The following is a 20,816-nucleotide window of genomic DNA, read 5'->3' on the forward strand; positions in this document are numbered from 1 at the left end:
CTATTTTAACTCCTCTACTATCTGCCGACTCAAACGGAGCCAGCACAAACGGACACCTGAGTCATTCTGACACCGTCCCTTCAGCCAAACTCTCTGAACCAACACTCCAAGCTGTGACTCATTTCCACCATGTTCCCGTCCTCCAAACTCCGAGCCTACAGCTCCAGACAGGCTCAGGAGATCAGCTGTGACTAAAAAGGCACACACTAAACGAAAGTGCCTGCAGTGTTGATCGACACGGCTTCTTAATTAAAATACAGCGTTGCTGTCATAACAGAACCTCCTTTTTGAAGGGTTATGTATGTATGTATGTTTGTATGTTTGTGTGCATTTAAAGCTACACTATTTAAATTCTGAGGATAGGGCGACTCATAGAACTGCATGCTCGACATATTTCAGCCTGTATATGAGCAGCTTTAAAAGTTTTGGCCTAAATAAATAGAGCTAAATAAGTTGCCTACACAAGTAAAGACATGTGTAACTGCTGGAGAGTCACAAGTAGTCTGAAGCAAATTAGGGAAATTTTGCATTTTGCCTTCGGGCAGTTCAGCGTTCACTTTGTTGGCACTACTACTTTTCACACACACAGTCAAAGAAAAAGGTATACTGTCTACATCCCTGCTGTTCAACTCAGTCTATTCAGCTCTGTGTACTGAACTTTGCCTGAATTTAGTAAAATCTGTTGAAGGAGGAGTTACTCTGATTTATACCACTGTTACGAATTGTTACCCCAAAAATACTCGATCAGCCTTGCAGCTCCAGTGCAAAACTAAAGAAGCAAACATAAAGCACGTCTTGGCGGGTTGACAATTTTGGGTAAGAGGAGAAACTGTGTAATTTAATTTTTCTATTACTTTAACGAGGACATAAACCTGATCAGTCCTAGTGTCTCTGGCGTTGGCCAGAATGAAAACAGCTGTAGATTCAGAAGAGCTTAGTGGGCCGAAATTAGAACCTCTGATCTACACTGATATGAACATTTTAATACGACACCAATTTAAGGAACTAAAAGCTCATAAAAAGATGTGTTATGACTGATATGACTGACTGAAATAAGCAGAAATACAGACTTTAATAAGCTAAACATTGTAGCCCTGGGTTGGAGCGTTCAAGAATGCTTTGTGAATGTGCTGGTTTTGGTTGAATAGCTCTAATGTTTCTTATTTTTCGCCAGTTCTCTTGTCAGAAAGTGAGTTGTTCGTTTTTCTGTTATAACTGAGGGCTATAACAGGATACCATACAGGACTTATTGTGCTAATTAGCCAGTGACCTCTTTAAAGAGCAAATAATGCTTAATGCTGTTTATATTGCTTTAGTTTGGTTTATGAAAACTGCTTGAAATGTGCTGATGTTATTCTTGTGTTCATTTAGACCCACATTGTAAGCTTCAGACCCAAAACAAACAAACAAATAAATTAAACAAATGAATAAAAAACTGGCCTTCATGCAATTTTGCTGTAAAGACATACGCCGAATAAGATCAGAATTGGCCACAAGAAATCATGATCCTGCCTCCCAGGTTATATTACACTTAACTGTATACTCATGCAAAAGGTTAGGTCTGAATGCAGTTTGCATGCTCAACCTGTATTGCTGTAAGGATGATAAGCAATTGATCACTGCCATCATAAACCATTAAAGTCCTGAATGAGTCTTTATAAATGTATGTGTTTATAAGTAAACATTTTCACTCATTTGTGCAACTTTAATATCAGCATGTACAGTATATCAGACCATGACTGGAATACTTGAGTATTTGTTTGTTAATTTGGGTTTCACTTCTCTATTCAGCATTTGGAAGCACTGTCTCTTCATCAAGCCACTGAACTACAACATGTTTCGTCAGCAGAGGCCTTTAGACAGAGCAGTTATTGTTATATATCTGGAAAACTTTAAAAAGAAATCCAATACAGCTTGTTTAGTTACATCACAAATCCATGCCAGGCATCTTGTGGAATTCTTGAAAGTTGCCCTGCAGGATTTCTTCCCAAATCTAATTCAACACAGCCAGTTACAGCAGTGCAAACCCAACTACAGGGCTAGAAACTTTTAAGAGCGGTGGCTGGCACCTCTACCTTAAAAGAAACAAAACACTACACGCTTAAACTGTAAAGAGGCTAAACAGTAGGAAGACTGCTTAAACACTCGGAATTGAGTTATTCTGGACTTTTTTTTTTTCGGTAACTACTATGATTTATTCCAGAGAACTGGAAGTGATGAACCAAACTGTGGACCTTACAGATTAAGCATGGTCTTTGTTTCAGTATAGGATTAATCTTCATCTGGTTTTGGGAAACCGGCCTTTTAGAGTTAAAGGGAATTACATTACTTGGACAAACCTGACAAACAATATTGTTTTATGTAAAAGGTATGAATCATTCACAACACATTGCCACTACATTGAGAGAAATTGAACAGAAAGCTTGCTGGTTAGATGCATGACTGAAATAAGTGCCAGCGGAGTGTAGATACGTATAAAGACACAGTATTATGGGTAATGGACTTGTCCCACTCACTTGAAGTGGAGATCTTTGAAGGTGAAGTGCGTCTCTACGATGCCTGTGGTTTTCACACGGGTCCTTAACACATCGTGCTGGGTCGGGATGTAGTCCGACTTGGCTATCCTCTCCAGGTCATTCAGGTAGCTGAGAACACAAACAAACATGATTGCATTATTATTATATAGTTATTATATATTATAATATAATATATATATTTGGGGTTTGGGAGTTTTATATATTCCATCTTACAGGCTTTGCTTGATTAATCAATAACTTAAGGTAAGCCATAACTAATAAAGGGCATTTCTCACGTTTTGCAACCCCAGGCGCAAAGAAACACAATAGATAGTTTTATGAATGCATTATTACACAATTCGGTTGATGCATATGTTCATATCTTTGCTGTCCGAAGAGACAAGCATGCATCTCCATTGTTCTCAATTTTTATTTTTCTACCTCATTAACACACCACTTGTCTTTTACATTGCGCGGAAATTTTATGACGACAAGACCAATAGAAATGCTCCAAAATCACTTGGAATAAAACTGCTTTACATTAAGTTGCATTAGAAGGTAAGAGGGTCTTTGGCTTCTCCTGTAAAGTTACTATTTTGAAGATAATTGTTTTTCTTTGGACAGCGATGATATTTTGCAAGGTTTTGAATGTGGCTCAGCCAATCAGATTTCAGAACCAGAAATCAGTAGGGCTGGTCTGAATGAGAATACTTATGTATTCATTCGTTAAGCTGGCTGTCATTACTTATTACTTAAAGAACACTGACCTACATGTTTCATTACAGGCAGCGTAGTCAGTCCTGGTTTATTTGATTTAGCTCAGTACAATACGATAGACATTAAATAAAAAATAAGTTTAATGTGGCACCACAGATTCTGTTTTTGTCCGTTCCATCATAACAGACGCTGGAAAAAATAAGTATCAAAACAGTGTCTCATGAAAAAGTAAATAGTTTTTAAATATTATATTTGTTGTATCCGCCACGCTACCACAGAATAATCAGATATAATAATAATAATAAAAAAATGCAATTAAGTAAACAGAAGTAAACTGAACTAAAGCTAAAAATGGTGGCGAAAATGAAATTATTCTAATTGGTTACACCCTTAGTATCAATATGACACATAAAAGCTATATTTGAACTATCACAGCTCCTTAACTCCAACTCTATAAATCAGAAAATAATTCTGAATGCTTCGTTTACAGCTTCCTAAGCATATTTCACACTAAAGCATGACTGAACACACACGGTTCCTCTTATTCCTTCTCTTCATTAGCAGAAATGAGAACAATAAAGCTTGTGCATCACACGTTATCCAAAGACGTCTGGAGATGCCTGCTCTTCCACACAATGGCACACAATTAGCCTGGTCTGAAGCGGGCCTCTGTGGACGACACACAGTGGAGTTAGTCACAGACTCTGTGACTCAACGGAGGTTGATTGAACTGCAAATCTGTGCTGAACAATCCCTCTCATGCTGAGCTGTGCATGTGCACGCATTTGCACACGTTTTGTGAGTGATTAAATGGTTCTGAGAGCCCTTGATTTTATGGAAATTGTTGCTCGTTGGGTTGTGAGTGTGTTTGCGTGATTAGAGCAGGTGTGGTGTTTGGTTAGTTACCCACTGCTCATTACACCTCAATGACTGACAGAGTACTGATGAAAACCTAAGCTTTTCTCTGTTCAAGACAAAGCAAAAAGCTTCGTTTGTCCACAGTGTATGACAGGGCTGCACAATATGGACATAAAATGAAAATACAATGTTCCACGAAGCAGCTGGATATAATGATATGAGAAGTGATGAATTATCATGAAAATAGTCTCAGCCTCTGACTGGATGCGTTTACAAAACCATTCACTGTTGTGCAAAGCACTGTTCTTATGGAGCACTGTAAATATGGCGCTTCATGAGGTGCTTCAGTCTAAAAACAGTCAGGATTCCCGAAATTGCTTTTGCTGTTCATATTTGCAGTCAGACTTCAAACAGAAGCATATATGTGAGAATGTGAGTGCTTTGCCATGTTAAACCCTGCACAGCTCCAAAACTGCTCTATGCTGAACAAATGCTTGGCACTTGATTACCGTTTAAGTGTGTGTGTGTGTGTGTGTGTGTGTGTGTGTGTGTGTGTGTGTGTGTGTGTGTGTGTGTGTGTGTATATATATATATATATATATATATATATATATATATATATATATATATATATATATATATATATATATATATATATATAGAGCAGTTTTGGAGCTGTGCACATGTGCATGCAGGGTTTAACATGGCAAAGCACTCACACTGGACTTCTAACATTGTGTTTCTGGCCATCTAATTATGTCACTTTGGTGCTGAATGTGAGGTAATTCAAACTGATCAGTCATCAGAGCCCTTAACATTGTGTTTGCCATGGAAACTCATATCGGAATGATGACACAAATACAATTTATCATGAAGCCCTAAAGTATAATGTGGAAAGAGGGAAGTGAAACATGATTTTATCAGTAAAAAATTTTTTTCTCCACCTGCTGGTGTTCGGTTACAATCAAAATGTCAGATGTGCATAAACTACAAAAAAAAGGTTTGTTTTGATGTCAGAGTCAATCAATTTATGAACTGCATATTCCACGTCATTCTTAAAAAGCATGCGATTAAACTTTTAATTTGACAATATATTACCAACAACCATGATACCACAAGAGGATTTTATGATTGCATTGCATGAAATATTATGTAGAGAATTTTCATGTTAGAGCTTTTATGTTTCTGTGCTTAGCAACAACGAGGGCCTGGCTGATATACTGGTTGGCTGATGAAATGAGCTGACACTGAGGAATTATCTGTACTGAAATTTCCAATGCAGTGCACCGTACTGTGTAGAGTTTTCTAGACCACATGATCTCTTATCACAGTCATACAAATGAAAGTCAAGTTCAACACATGGGTAAACAGGGTTAAAATAACAATAATAGGCAAAAAATGACTTTTTTTTGCCTAACTATTTTAACCAAACACAATTTTTTCAGACTGATCAGACCCTGGTTCCAGCCCTAACATTAGATTTTGGTTCGTCTTAATGAAACATGCAGTGGGTCTGTGTTCAAAGTCTACACAAGGCTCAAGAAAGTGATATACTGTCAGATCACCCACCCCTACACAGTACTGTAGTGCCACAGTGCCTCCTCGTTCTTTTATCCTTAAATAGAGAGGAGGGAAAAAGCAAAACAGTAGGTAGATGACAGTTAACAGTAACCTTAATATCCCAGAGAATTTCACCAGAGCTTCCAGAGAACTCCAGTCAGAATGTGTTATGATGCCACTGCTTTGCCTTATGTAACGTAATATGCTAAATGTGGAGGGTTTCATTTGAAGAAGTGAATATATAAACCACACAAAAAACCCTCCTCCACTGCATGGAGCATTAGCTGAAAGCTTTTATATATATTAAAACCTAACGATTTTTTTAAGCAGTCACATTTACACACATCTCTCTCGGATATCTGTTCCTGACACTGAGCCAGTGCTGCTCTGGACAGCAGTAGAGCCTGAGCCCGACACAGAACATCATCCTTTCCTCACACAAAACAGATGCATGTAGAAACCCACAGAAACATGTTTATCATAAAAACACTATATTGATAATTAACAAACATGCCTTCAGTACCAAAAACTAGTCAGATGTTACTTTTAAAAAGGAAAAACATAAAAACTTCAAATAAATTGACCGTGGTTCTCTCCCGACATCATCTGACCTAGGTGTTTCATTAAGTACTGTCTAGCTACTGCGGCGAGAGCCTCTCAGTGCACAGGCCGCTTATTTAACACTACTTTAGATTTCACAGTGATATTAGCAAACCTCACCAACGGAACCGATTCTCTGACACCATTACTGGAACGTGCATAGTGCAAGAGTGCATCCATGCACATAAACTCAGGGAGGGGTGAGGGTGTGGAGGGAGGTGCAGTGTATGGCTGCAGCCACCATGAAACCACACACACCTCCACCCTGAAAAAACACCCAATACAGCACCAGCTAACTGACTGACTGATTTCATGCTGCAGTCATAACTGAACACATTCAGGAGCACCTGTGGTGTTTTAAACTGTGGAAATGCACTTTAATACAAATACCAAATGAACCATATAAATCATCGATCAGATTTCAATAATATTAACTCTGATGAACAAATGAACATTGCGAACATTTCTAAAACGTCATGTTTCTATTTAACAGGGAAGAAATGAAACTTGGTGATTCAGCTAAGGAGTATTACACCTTTCTGGTAAAACTTGCTGTGTGCTCATTTATACAAAAGTTTAGTTTTTCAGGCCGTCATTTCACTGAATCAAATTTTAAAGTGTGAAAGTTTCCCTTTCTTTTTCATTTTTTTCTGAATAAAAACAAAAAAACATTCTGTCTCCACCTCTCCTGTCGTGCTCTGACTCAGTGCTCCTCTTTTCCCCTTAGCCAAGGTTCGACTGTGGTCACAGAGATCTAATTTTCATGTTTCTCTTTCTCTCTCATCCAACCCCACAGTGCCCAACGGATACAAAAACGGTCACCTATTCCTCGGCCTCCTGCGATGTCACTGAATGACCTGCCATTTTCCATGACCAGAAAAATCTAATACCTTTTGTGTGAAGTACGGTTTGATGTGAGAACAGCCATCAGAAAGTTTAACCAACGTGGTGATGTTTTATTGCTGCACTGTTAACATTTACTATGAAGAAGCCATTTCATGATGTCACACAGAACCGTGTGGCTGGTCCCCACAGTTCACTGGCTCATCCACCTAATGGTACCAAACAAAAGGTAATGATGGCAGCTTGTTTTTTAGATAATGTCATATATTCATTGTTTCTTCCTCAAGTTTGCCCATCCTGCACTGTAACAGCAGTAGTCTACATCTGCAGAGAGACCGGTTGTGCATTAGATAGATTTTTAGTGAGCACTCTTATCTACAGCAATTTAGAACAGCACACGAATGTAGAGTGCAAACGTACGTTTTTGGCGACAGCCAGTAATGTTAGTTTTCATATATGAACAGGAAACACAATCTGCCGCGCGTGGATCGGTGTGTTATCCACTGTGATGTTAGATTGGTACAGATGATCTACAGATACTTAAATTATTAACAAGCTTTCTGGTGTTACTCAGTTGATTATCAACAACATTATGGGGTTAGGGTTACGTATAGGATTAGGTGTAGGTTTTGCCTTAAGGTTCGGTTTAGGGATAGATTTAATGGCATCTTCCACCTCCAGCTTCACGTTCAGTTGCATTTAACAGATATTTCTTTAAATGTCAGGTTAAAGATAGACTGACCTACAAAGCATCTACTGTAGACCATCCAAACACTGTGACATTAACTTATGGGACCTTCACATGTAACCTTTGTGGTTTTGATTTGTTATTCTTTTTTTTTTTGGTAATCTTTCTTTGCATAAAGGTGTTTGTTCAGCATGTTACTGCAAAAAGCGACAGCTGGATCTTGCATGTTTTTAGTCTGTATTATTGCAATAAATGTGACCAGTTTTTGCTCTGTGTAAAGCGTGCTCTACAAAAACCTCACAAACTAATGATTTTTTCCCCAAATTAGAGCTGCATTTTCATTATAATATGAAAGAAGCTCTTGCCTCTCAACTTAATATCTTTCCCTTTTTTCTCCTCTGCGGTATCTGCTCCCCTCTCTTCCAGTTACCACCATCTCTTAGTATCAGCCTGTTCTGCCCTGCATATATAATCACTCTCCGCCTGGATCATACTTTCCACGTTTCTCTCCCTCCTTCCATCAACCTTCCGCTCACTCCCTTTCAGTTAATCACCCCCTCAACTTGCTCCATCTATAAGCAAACAAAAAACGAAGGTGTAACTCGTGGCGAGGCAGCACTAAATAAACTGATGAATGCATTTGCACATGCTGTATATTACAGTTTACAGATGAGAAGGCATGAAGTGTAAACACTCTCTCCCACACCAAGCAAAACAAACTGTTCATCACCACCTTTATTTCTCTGATAAAGGCTAATATGCTGGAGCAGTGGAGGCAGAGGATCTTGCTCTGGAGCTAAATTAGGCCACAGGAGAGTTCCTGGAAGCTTTAGAGAAGCTGCGAGCTGGATGAGGGAGAAGCAGGCTGAGAGTAAGTACTGCAGGTTACGCCTAATAGTCACTTGAACAGCCAGACCAGCCTGAGTCATTACTGTCCTATAAAAACACTTACCTGCAGTCTACCTGCCTTCTGCTTCAGATTCATCACACATATCTTGCTACTGATTGCTGTAAAAATGGCTACACTTGTATATACAGCACTGTCCAAAAGCCCAAATCCAACCTTTCCTTTATTTAATTTCCAGTCAAAACAGTCATCAAGTACAAGATAGCGTCAGGAAAAAGCACAAACATATTTAACTCCACGCTATGGCTCTCAAACTGTCGAGATACTATTTCTGAGAAAAGAAAATAGACGAAAATGCGCCCTAGAACACCATATGAGTCATTATGCAGTCATTTCTGAGACTGAACTTTGGCGGTGTGGAAAAACATCTGAGCAGATTTCTTTGACAATTTGAAAGAAAAGGACAAGAATATATGTTATAGAATTTATTTTTAAAAAATTACTCAGAAAAAAAAAAAAAAAAAAATCACAAGTGATAAAGTATGGCAGTAAACCTCTCCTTGTGGCAGCCTAGAATTACTCATCGTTATCATCCAGTAGTTTGATTGACTAATCAGTACGTCACTGTGCCAAATGAAGTATGCTGCGGATGGAATTGAACAAATCTCTGGAAAGGCTGGGAGCATCAGGGGGCATCTGGAAACCATACTTTGTTCTTCAAACAAGCTCATAAAAAGATTTTTTTTAAACAAAAATATTTTAAAAACTTTTTACAGTATTTGTGCATTTTGTGCACATTGTGTGTTTACTGCACACAAACACAGCTTTAAATAATGTCCTTAGGTTCCTTTATTTGTGCTTAGGTAAGACTTTTGCACAGCACTATTTCGTCTGCTTTCTGTCCTGACATTGAAAAATGAGTAACTTGTACAGAGTGGCCTTTTTGACAGGATATTGTCAATGAAAAAGTGGTCTCTCACTTTTGCACAATACAGCTGTACATTTAAGCAACTAGAGAACCTACTGGTTAAATAAACAGTTCAGGGAAAAATTTAAAGTGATCAGTTTTCTTCCCTCATCCCAAATGCAGCTGATCAGCCATGCTCAGAGGCTAAAGTCTACTTCTTTAGTTTGAGCTACAACATGAATGCAGCCAACAAGAAGTAAAAGTCTTTAATACCCAAAATCCTTATGTTTGGTCTTTTTAAACTGTATTATTTCTATTACTAAAGATGTAAACTTCAGACATCAAACGTGTTGGCTAGAGAGCACTTTTTTGGTAGACAACATTATAATATATAATAATATTCCCTTTTTTGTCTGTACATGTATGAGCGTGAACTCACTATGCGGCGGAGTCATTGAGCTGATACTCTCTGGAGCGGGCAAAGCAGCTCTGGACACCCCCATCGGACCACAGTCGGGCGATGGCGCAGGACAGATCCTCAGGCAGAAGACCCTGCTCCTCCGCTGCTCCGGCCAGGGCAAAGAGCTGCCTTGCATCGTCCTGCAGAAAAGACACACAGATATGCACACAGTCAGACAAAACCCACAACAGATATGCTAAAAACTAAGAAAGAGCACGGGCAACCAGTACAATCAGGATCGTTCACAGAAAACTCTAAATTACATTTGGTCCCTTATCCGAAATCAGCCAAGGCTCTGAAGTTTGCATTAGTTTTATACCAGAGCTAATTTAGCTAATAACTGAGGTCTAAGTAATCCAAAATCTTTTTTTGTTTACTTGCAGGGTAGAATTAAGTACTTATGTCACTTTAAGAAACACAAATTTCAGCTGACACTTTCTGAAAGAACCAAAGAAAAATTTGCCAACTGAATAGAACAAAACAATGACTCTGTTATTCAATGTCATTTGTGTTCTTTGTTATTCATGTCATATCATTCATATCATCATGTGTCGCATATTAATATTAGGAATTGGAAATTTTAGTTTTGGCGAACCTTTTTTTTCACCACTATTTCTTTTTTCTGGAATGGGGTAGCATAAAAATATAAGTACTAAATAAAAACTCATTGTACTTCTATTGATTTTTAAAGAAGCAAACATCTGGTACCAACCATGTCCTGCTTGAGCAACTACATTTGGGGTTTTATTTTCGGCCAAACAATTTTTTAACGCTAACATTAACTAAGCTAACTAAGTGAATGTTTTCAAGCTAATGTTAATGCTAAAGCTTGAGAAGTTAAAATTCCATATGAATCACAATATTAAGTTTTTGATTATGCAATGTTTCCTTATTACTACAGACAGTGTTTTTGCTCCAGAAGTGACACAAATGCATTAATACTGCCACAAAACTCATAAACTGCACTAATTATGTTCTTTCTGTAATGAAACATGCAGTGGGTCAGTTCTTTAAGTACTTATGATACAGAAAAGCCTACTGTGTATCATGATAAAATATGACTCTAAAAATCAAGTACATACTGAATTTCAGCTAATGGAGTTAAGTGCTCTAGAAGTACTGACCATACCCACGATGCATACTCAGAAAAGTGTACTGTTCCAATTTATCCTGATAAAGCGAACATATATCACCCACCCTTACTGGTACTAGATTAGACAGATTGATCTTGACCGCATACTGAACCTCAGTCCTCTCACACGGAACTCTTTGGAAACGCACAACAAGCAGTTGCGCCATTATCCAGGATCAATTAATTCATTCAGGCTGTAAATGTAAATGTAACTCCCTGAGGGGACAAACGATGACAGAGAGCGCGAGCGAGAGAGAGACACAGGGAGTTTGACAAGTAGTGGCTGTGTGGGTGTGCACTGTCCTGTTTAAAAATGAAACCTCATGCATATAGATGCACTGAAGCGGGTTTAAATATGCTGTAGATTAAATCTGCCAGAACAGCGTAACCATTTGACCACAACGCTCACACATTCATAATGGCTTTCTGAAATCAAACTGAAGGAAGCTCAAAGTGAAATGATTTGAGAAGCGTGCTGAAAAGGTAAGGTGCTGCATTAAACTAGTCGATGAGCAGCAGAGTAGAGTGGCCAGAGAGTAGCCTGAAGCCTGCCCAGCTTTACAGTCAATTCATAGTAGGGGGGAAGGGGTGGCTGCTGTGCCCTCTAAAAATTAATCTACAAACTAAATGAAAGACAAAAATATTCACCTGACTGAAACGTGGCTAGAACAGTAGGATGATAAGCATCTTATACCTTCCATTGTCTCCAGGTCTGCAGAGTTAACATGGACCTCTACCTGCATGATGATATATTAGCTACTTCAGCTTTAATAGCAGTAGGGTTTTTCTCATAGTGGCACAAGTACTTTATAATTACAAAAAAATCTAGTTTTCTCCCCCCGTCTCTGACTGACCTCCTACTCAAACTCATAAATACCATGGTGTGCATACAGATACAAACAGATCTGTAGTAAAATACAGCAATGCAATTATTTTCTTTGTAGTTCAAGGTCATTTGGGCTTAATAATCAGATTTTATTTTTGTTTTTACACTACAGTAACCCAGAGTTGATGCAATACTGCGCAAGAGCATGATATAGTTTACTTTCGGTAAAGTAAAAGACAAGAGTGCTTAGACTGATATGAATCTGCTCCAAGACTGCAGGTCAATCTTTAGAAGAGGGTTTCACGACAGCTTATAGGAAACGTACAGAAATACTAGTGTGCTATATGGCGAATACAAGATTGTGCCTTCAAACAGATGTTTTAGAGTATTGCAGTCACGACATAATAGGTTTATGAACTCTTAACCCTCAGTCAACTGTGCTAAAAGTGTGAACTGTTCAGGTAAGTACATGTAGTAACATCTATAGCTATTATGCAGTGGTAGTAAGGAGTACAGTGGATTTTGGCAATGGTGTATTGTAGTTTGTTAGATATTGGTGTTTGTCTGACTGCGAAAGTCACCTTCCCCTCTCCCACTCCCATCTCCCCGAGCTGCTGTGATGCAAAAAAAAAAAAAAAGAAGAGAGAAATCTGATGTATCGTATCATATGCTATCAAAAACTTCTCCTTTTTAAATTCAGATTTGTTTCAATGTAGCTATTCAACTGATGAACTGAAATTCAGCATGTACTTGAATATTCTGGGTGGCAATTACCAATGGCATGCACAACACATGTGCCTGTTGGGACCAACAGGAGGTGTTATCAGGTGTTCGGTTCTGTCAAAATAGCAGGGACTGTCATGATATAATATTTGCATTAAGCCTGGCCATGGCATGCTGCTGTCTAGCCAACAAACACACAGACACAAATAAATAAATCTAAAACTATAAAAACTAATCAACAGTCCTCAGCTGAGAGTCTGGTCTTAGACGTTTGCTTATTTAGCTTTGCAATGAAGCTATGAGGCTACTGTTGCTAATAAAGGGAATATCATGACCACCAGTTTGCACAGAAAGAGAAAGAGAAAGAGAAAGAAAGAGAGAGAGAGAGAGAGAGAGAGAGAGAGAGAGAGAGAGAGAGAGAGAGAGAGAGAGAGAGAGAGAGAGAGAGAGAGAGAGAGAGAAAGAGAAAGAGAAAGAGAGAGATGTAAACACCTCTCTAACAGAACAGAGACAGAGAGGTGGGTCTCGGTTAGTGAGTCTGCAGGCCCACAGATCCATTAGCGTTCTGTAATTACATGGTTAATGAGGGAGACCTGCTCGTTAATTGGACTTTTACAGGTCTATTACAGCAACAACATTGCAGTCAAACATTCAGCCATCCATCTATACAGTTTATTGAACAGACAGAACTCAACCCCACAAGTGTGTGTTTTGAGATGTTGCCTCACCATTAAAGGGCCCATATCATGGAGTTTTCTTGTTAAAAACTTGGTTTCAAACCATAACCTTCCCTTCTCAGACCAGAGACACTGTCTGACTTAATTCACAGTTTTAATGATGTCTTTAAAAAGATAAATAAACAACAACAAAAATCCACCTATTTGTTTACATGTACTCCATTCATTCATGGTATAAAAAGAATGTTTAATACAAAAAAAAAAAAAATCAGCCACAATTTAAATATGTATACAATAAACTCCAGCACTGCTCCTGTTCACTGTTCAGATTACATTATAACTGTGTAAAGCAGTAACTGTCGCATACCAAGTTTGGCTTGTTTTTTAACTCCAAATGTGGCTTGACTTTGAAAAATAGAGTTATTTGTATTGATAACTGTCATCACTACTACTTGTTTAATCCAGTTCTTATTCCTCTTCTTCTGTGTTCTTAAAGCATTTCATTTTAAGCACACTGGACTTACTGTGAAGATTTCTGCATTAAAAAACCATGTGACCTGATTTTATAGGAAAGATTACAGTTGTTTTAGCTTATAAGGAAGATTTTTATATCAATTACCATTTAGAGCTACTTATAAGAAAAGCATGAATTGGAACAGGAGGTTTATATAGAGACACATACAAGTTACAGTATATTTTAATGGATTATAATGTAATAGAAATGCAGTCATACATAGTCCTGCATAATAAATTTGGTGTACTCTTTATTTCTGAAAGATTTTTGCAAATAAAATTCCTATAAAAATTGCCTCTATTTTTTTCTTCCACAAAATCTGACATCGGTGTGACAAGGCTTAAAGTCTGTTTATCCCTACTAGCACAGACCATGAACACCTTTCAAATCCACACTAAACCAGGTTCCTGCCCTCTGGCTCCTCCTCTGTCTCTCTGCTTCTGTTTCTCTGTGTCAGTCTGGAGCATGTGGTCGTTTCTGGCCTGCAGTTATATTTGTTCTCTGATTTGATTTGTAACACACAGGATTAGCATATGAACAATACAAGGCTTTCATCGCTTCAGCTCTCAATCCTAATCACAAATGGAAGTGTGTGTGCAGTCTTCTGGAGATCATCTAAGGATATGGATATGGAATATAATCTGTCTATAAAGCCCAGCTGCTATACACATAAAAGTAATCATAGTAATAATGATAACAACAACAATAAGAATAATAATGCATGTGTAAATGAGGGGGGGGGCGCACTTACTGAAATATTACACTAAATTCATGTATGTACTGTATGACTGGTGATGTTGACCTAGATGTCACTATACTGGGAGTTACCTATAGAAGTCGTATGGATGAGAACGTGTGTCTGCAGACTGTATGTAAGTCAGTACGTACGGCTCTGCCTGGTTCCTCATAATCAATCTTGAGGTTGCTCATGGCTTTGATGATGGCCATGATGGACTGGATGGTGTTGCTGAAGACCACAGCTCTGTACTGCTTGCACTCATCTTCCGAGTAACCATCTTCATGAATAATTCTGGGGGGGTAGAGAGAGAGAGAGAGAGAGAGAGAGAGAGAGAGAGAGAGAGAGAGAGAGAGAGAGAGAGAGAGAGAGAGACAGAGAGAGAGATGTAAACACCTCTCTAACAGAACAGATTTTGGAACTGCAGCTGCTTTAATCTTTTCTTCATTGTGTGTTTCTTCTGTCCAACACTAAAGCTCAGCTCTCATAAGCTTTAACACTAAAGCACTGTGCTAGGCTATTCAGCCGTGAGGGTTACGCAACACGCCTTTGTTTTGGACCAGCTCCAAAGGGAGGGGAAAAAAAAAAAAGAGAGAGATAGTGCTGAGGAGCTCTAAAGGAAAAGACAGAAAAAGAAGACAGAATATATAGATGAAAAAGGTTACAAAAGAAAGAAAAAGGGAAGAGAAAAGAAGGCAAAGGAAAAAATAAAGAAAAAAAATATAAAAAAGTTAGACAAAAAGGAAAGAAAGAAAAAGAAATAAAGAGTAAGATTAAGACAGCAAGCAAGAAAGAAATAAAGAAGGGGAAGGAAAAAGGCAGGAAGAAAGAAAAACAAAAAAGAAAAAGAAGAGGAAAGAATGAAAAAGAAGAAGAAAGATTAAGAAAGAATGGAAAAAAGGACGAAAGAAGAGTAAAGGTTAGGAAGAAAGAATGAAAGAAGGGGAAAGATTAGGAAAGAACAGAAAAAAGAACGAAAGAAAGAAAAGGTTCTGCAGTGTCTGGTCTGTCACGTCAGATGGAGAGAGCTGCGGTGAAACCGGCATGTGATCATTAAAGGTGAGTCAGTTAATCCTGTGACCTGCAGCTCTGACCTGGTGGAGTCTGAGATCAGACAGTCTTACAGAACAATATTGAACATCACCATCAGCAGCAACCTCTGGGGTCAAAGCAGTACAAGCAGAGGGTCCTTCAGTGAGAAAACCAAAGTCACAGTTTTTGGCACAGTCAAAAAGAGGTGCAGGGAACAAATGTCTTCCAAAATAAAACTAAGTGTATAGGTTATCATACATCTTCACTGTGGGATAAAAGCATTGCATCTCCGAAAAGAGGACTTCAGAGGAGAAGGAAAAAACATGAATTAAAATATTAACTAATGTATGTTACTGTAATGAGGATCAATTCCAAGTAACTATTGATCATTTCTATTAGTCCACCCATCATGAAATGTTCACACAATGTAAAGGAAATGAATGAATGAATGAATGAATGAATACATGGGACAGGTTTGATATTTCTTAATTCAAGATTCAAGATGAATTGTTTTAATGTAATGTATTCAGAGGCTAAAATGTATGTATCTAATGTCTTTTGCACTACACGTCGCATAAACTGCCACTGCACTTCAGTCTGTGAGGTCAAAAACTGACCCATAAACAGAAATATTTACTGCTATGTGTGACAGAGAGTCAGGGATGAGTGAGTGGGCAGAGTCACTTTCCATCAATAACATGATGTTATGATGTGACATCATCATGTTAACCATGTGATGGAATCCAAAAGCACAGTGAGCAGTGAGTGTGTGTGTGTGTGTGGGAGGAGGGGTGGAAAAGTTCAAGGACGATGAAACAGGTATTTAACGCAGTCAGTGGCCGCCAACACTCTGAACTCCAGCTCTGTGTGTGTGTGTGTGTGTGTGTGTGTATTAGTGCTACATGAGATCTGTGTTTAATAGAGCTGTTGTATATCACAGTAAAATACTGTATGTCTGACTGGGTGTGCAGACCCTGACTTTACCATTTCATTTTACCAAGTCATTTTATTTTGTAAACAAAAATCTAAGTGAATAGCAAAGAACAGATTACACAGATTAATAAAGTACCATTCACTTCTGCATAAAAAAACACAGTAAAAATAGCAAAAATAGAAAAATAAATAATTACAACCAGCTACCTACATCAGAAGAGCAAGAACAAAGGTATCTTTGCTGGCATGCTAAAACCCTGCATCTCCAATACGGTAACTTCATAGTGGAAGGAAAAACATTCTTAACTTTGAAGGAGAGGGAAGACAAGCGACAGTAGAAAGGAGCCAGTGAAATAATGAGAGAAAGAATGCATTTAATAAGCAATTGAAAGCATTCATCTGCAGAATGAGCAGTTCAGAGAGACGAGTGGGCATGAGAGAAAGTGAGAGGGAGAGCATGAGAGACAAGAAAGAGCGACAGAGAGAGAAAGGAAAGAGACAGAAAGAGAGAAGGGGGGGGAGACAGGAGACAAAGGGAGGGGCAAAAGTAATAAAGAATAAAGGAGAGCATAATGAACAGAGCAAGATAATGAGAGAACGTGCTTGAAAGAGTGTTTAATAAGCAAGTGAATGCATTAATCTGCAGAAAGAACAGTTTGATGGGTGAGGCGGGGTGAGGGTGCGGGGTGGATGTTGGGCAGGGGTGAAGGGTGGATGTTGGGCAGGGGTGAAGGGGTTTGTGTTACTCACTTCATCTGCTTCACAATGGTGCTCTTCCCCGACTCTCCAGCACCTGCAACACAAACACCCAAATGTTAAACCCAAATCAATCACACTGCAACTGTAAAACATTCAGAGAGCATCTTGTTCACACGTGGAATGTGTTACACAAGAAACACTATTTAGCTTCCTAATGGAACAGTTTTGTCAAAAAAGCTAACGTTGCTAAGAAGAACGCAAACGGCATCATGCTAACTGGTGCCGAGACCCTTAAATTCAGTGTAAGCCACATAAATCATGTTTGGTCAATTTATTACGTTAAAACAAAGAAGAAAAAGGAAGAAGAGGAGAAGGAGGAGAAGAGGAAGGATCAAACACGTCAAGTGTAACAATATATGGTGATTAAGTGAACTATCAAAACTGGTAATTTAGTTAGAACAGTAATTTAGATTAAACAGATTGGCATGAATTTATGTTTGAAAACTTCAAAATAAAAACCATGACACAAAAAAGGCAACTTTAAAAATATTCAACTCACTGAAAAACTTTTGTTTTTACTTCATCAAAATGTCAGGTGGCACACAAGTGACCTTTGTGGTGCAACGTCATGGTCAACAGCCCTTTCACATATTTTGTATTAAAAAAAAATAATAATAATTTTTGAGTCATGGTAACAATTCTATTTATGTTTATTTATCTGAAAAAAAAAGTAAGAATAAACTCAAGTTCAAGCACAGAATGTTTCTACGAGTGTCTAAGTAGATGCTTGTTTAATTTGAAATTAGTCTGAAAAGTCAGGTGGCACAAGCAGTCAAAGTCAAATGGTGCAACCAGAATAGCAGTTTTAATAACTGAAACAGGCAAATAAAAGCTTTGATAACACCATATATTCAAGATATAAAATGCACATCATGTCTTTTTTTAATAAGATTTTTAAAAATTGTAATCTTAAAAAATAAAAACCTTACTTGCTCATTTTGTTCAGTGAAGTGCTTTAAAATATTTACAAGGATGTGCTCGGTTTTCTATTATTCAGTTTATATTCAGTAAATTTTTAGATTCTTTAGAACTCGGTCATTAATCATCATCATTACTCAATTTACTAATATATCAAAGCAGTCAAGTCTTCATAAACATTCACTCTCTCTCCCTTGGGGGCCTCTGAACATCACAATGTTTATTTCCACAAGCACACAGTGACATGCTGCTCATCTGTCTTCTCCATCTCTGTCATACACATGATTCTCCCATCACACACACAACCCAGACTCTCACACTCATCTGCTGTTACAGTCAAACACACATGCAGCTGTCGTCTCTCTCTCACACACACACACACACACACACGTATCTGTCATCATGCTGTGTGTTGTGTTGGATGTGGATGCAGTCTGTCACGTCCTCACGCCGCTGGGCCTGTGTGTGTTTATGTCACATGACCTAGGGATCGAAGACATAACTCCACCCTCAGCCATCAACCACACACACACACACACACACACACACACACACACACACACACACACACACACAGGGGCAAAGCTGTGGCCCCTGTGTCACCCCAAGGCTAACCTGAGTGGTCTCAATACAGGAACACACTGTTGCTTTACCTTGTTTCTAAGCCTGATTTTGATGTGTAGTGTGAGGAGGGAGGGGATGCAATTAACTGCTTAATCAAGCTCCAACTGAGAAGCCAAACAATCAAATAGATTTCTAACGTCAGAAATTTGTCACTTGAGTGCAGAGATCTTCCCCTTTTGAGTCTTGGTTCCTCTCAAGGTTTCTTCCTCTTGTCTTTAGGGAGTTTTTCCTTGCCCCTGTTGCCATTGGTTTATTTGGGGCTATGAACCAGATGCTTTTTTCTGTAAAGCTGCTTTGTGGCAACTCCTTTTGTAAAAGGGAATTATATAAATAAAAACTTTGACTTGACCTAAGATCTCACCAACCAATTTCTCAAAGTTGCACTGAAAAATCACACAATCACAGCCACTGCTCCTACGCAGGTGTTGTTCAAGGTTTAAACAATGTGAATGTACCCTCAAAAGCAAAATAATGGTCTTGAAGTCCAACTGTTTACCCTGAATAAGCATTTTCCAGGACAAAAAGTGTACATTTGTACCTCTTCACAACCAAAAACGTAAAATTAAAAAATAAATTAAACAGCCAATTTAACAATATAATAAAAGCCAATAAAAAATATAAAGGTGCCGAGGATGTACCCCCCAGTAATTTGAGTTTTCTGAAAAAGTGTAGGCTAACAAAAAGGAGGCAAAAAGGTTGGCATTTGCGGTACCAAGTCTATATATACTGACTGTTTTTGGCTGAGTGGAATTGCAACGTATAAAATTTAATGCAGTATTTTTGCACATCTGCACTGTATTTTACTCATTTTTGCTTGGTATTCAGGTAGATTGTATTTTCAATCAATCATATTAAGTGTATTGGTGTTGTCACTGATCATTTTTATTGTTAGCTGTGAACATTAACATCTTAATGACTTTATTCACTTCAGCACAGCACACTCCTCTCTCCCTCCCTCTGAAGCGAAGGATCACTGCAGAGCTGGCAAACTCACTCCACATCTCCTGTCACAAAATAATTTAAAAATCAAAAAGTCGTTAATAAGGCTTTTATTTTATGAGATGAAGAATCAGAGCTGGACAACATCTCGGACAACACGACCAGAGACTAAAGACCTTGACTCGGACTCACAACTCAAAGACTCAAGACTATTCGCATTCACACCTGAGAAACTCAAGATGTGGCTCAGACTCTCTCTAGATTAGAGACTCAGACATACCTCAGAGACTTGAGACTCTACTCTGACTCGCATGAACCGACATAACCTCTATGGTGGACAGAGCATTGACAGGTCAATCAGAATCACTGCAAACAGCAGACCAATTTTTGGGAACATCATTATCACTGCAAGACTGCAACAATAAAAACATTTAATATTTATTATTTACTATGCGCTCTTGGTAAACTGTGAATGAGCTGGAGCAACCACAACAGCGAGGCTCCAGACTGAGGCTTTAATGACTGTAAATATCACAGAGACTCAGGAGAAACAAGAGATTACTACAAGTCCCCCAGCTAATGTGCTACACACAGCAGGAGACAACACACACACACACACACACACACACACACACACACACACTTCCCCAGAGTGTTTTACTGAGATGGACCACAAGGGATGACTGCAAATGAGGCTTTGGTCTCAGTGGGGTTTCCCTGCATAAAGGAAAGTTTAAATTAAAATGAATTGAAAAGAGGCCCTAAATTGCTTTAATACTGCTTCAGCTGTTACTGGCCAAATCAGCATTTTAGATTTCCTGGCTGCTTAGTGTTCAACAAAATGGAGCTAAAAAGAGCTAAAACCCATTAGCTATCTTAAAGCCTCATTCAGGGAAGAAGGAAGAATGAGCTCCTGCTGTGATTCAGATTCAGGACAAATCAATTTACTTTCTTGAACCAAAAAAAGGCTGTTAAATTGTTTTCAAATCACTGCATTAGTTATTTCT

At 38.4% G+C, this 20,816-nt stretch overlaps 1 protein-coding gene across 1 annotated transcript in view; it reads right to left on the minus strand.

The window, feature by feature from the left end:
- gnai2a (guanine nucleotide binding protein (G protein), alpha inhibiting activity polypeptide 2a) overlaps nucleotides 1–20,816 on the minus strand; it is an 84,767-nt gene that overhangs the window by 9,704 nt on the left and 54,247 nt on the right. Inside the window, exons 2-5 of the mRNA XM_017719398.2 lie at nucleotides 17,320–17,362; nucleotides 14,757–14,898; nucleotides 9,976–10,136; nucleotides 2,517–2,645 (exon numbers count right to left, since the gene is read on the minus strand). Coding sequence (XP_017574887.1) covers nucleotides 2,517–2,645; nucleotides 9,976–10,136; nucleotides 14,757–14,898; nucleotides 17,320–17,362 — 475 coding nt within the window. The remainder of the gene's footprint in view (nucleotides 1–2,516; nucleotides 2,646–9,975; nucleotides 10,137–14,756; nucleotides 14,899–17,319; nucleotides 17,363–20,816) is intronic.

This window comes from Pygocentrus nattereri, chromosome 21, assembly GCF_015220715.1.
Source record: "Pygocentrus nattereri isolate fPygNat1 chromosome 21, fPygNat1.pri, whole genome shotgun sequence".
Classification (NCBI taxonomy): domain Eukaryota; kingdom Metazoa; phylum Chordata; class Actinopteri; order Characiformes; family Serrasalmidae; genus Pygocentrus; species Pygocentrus nattereri.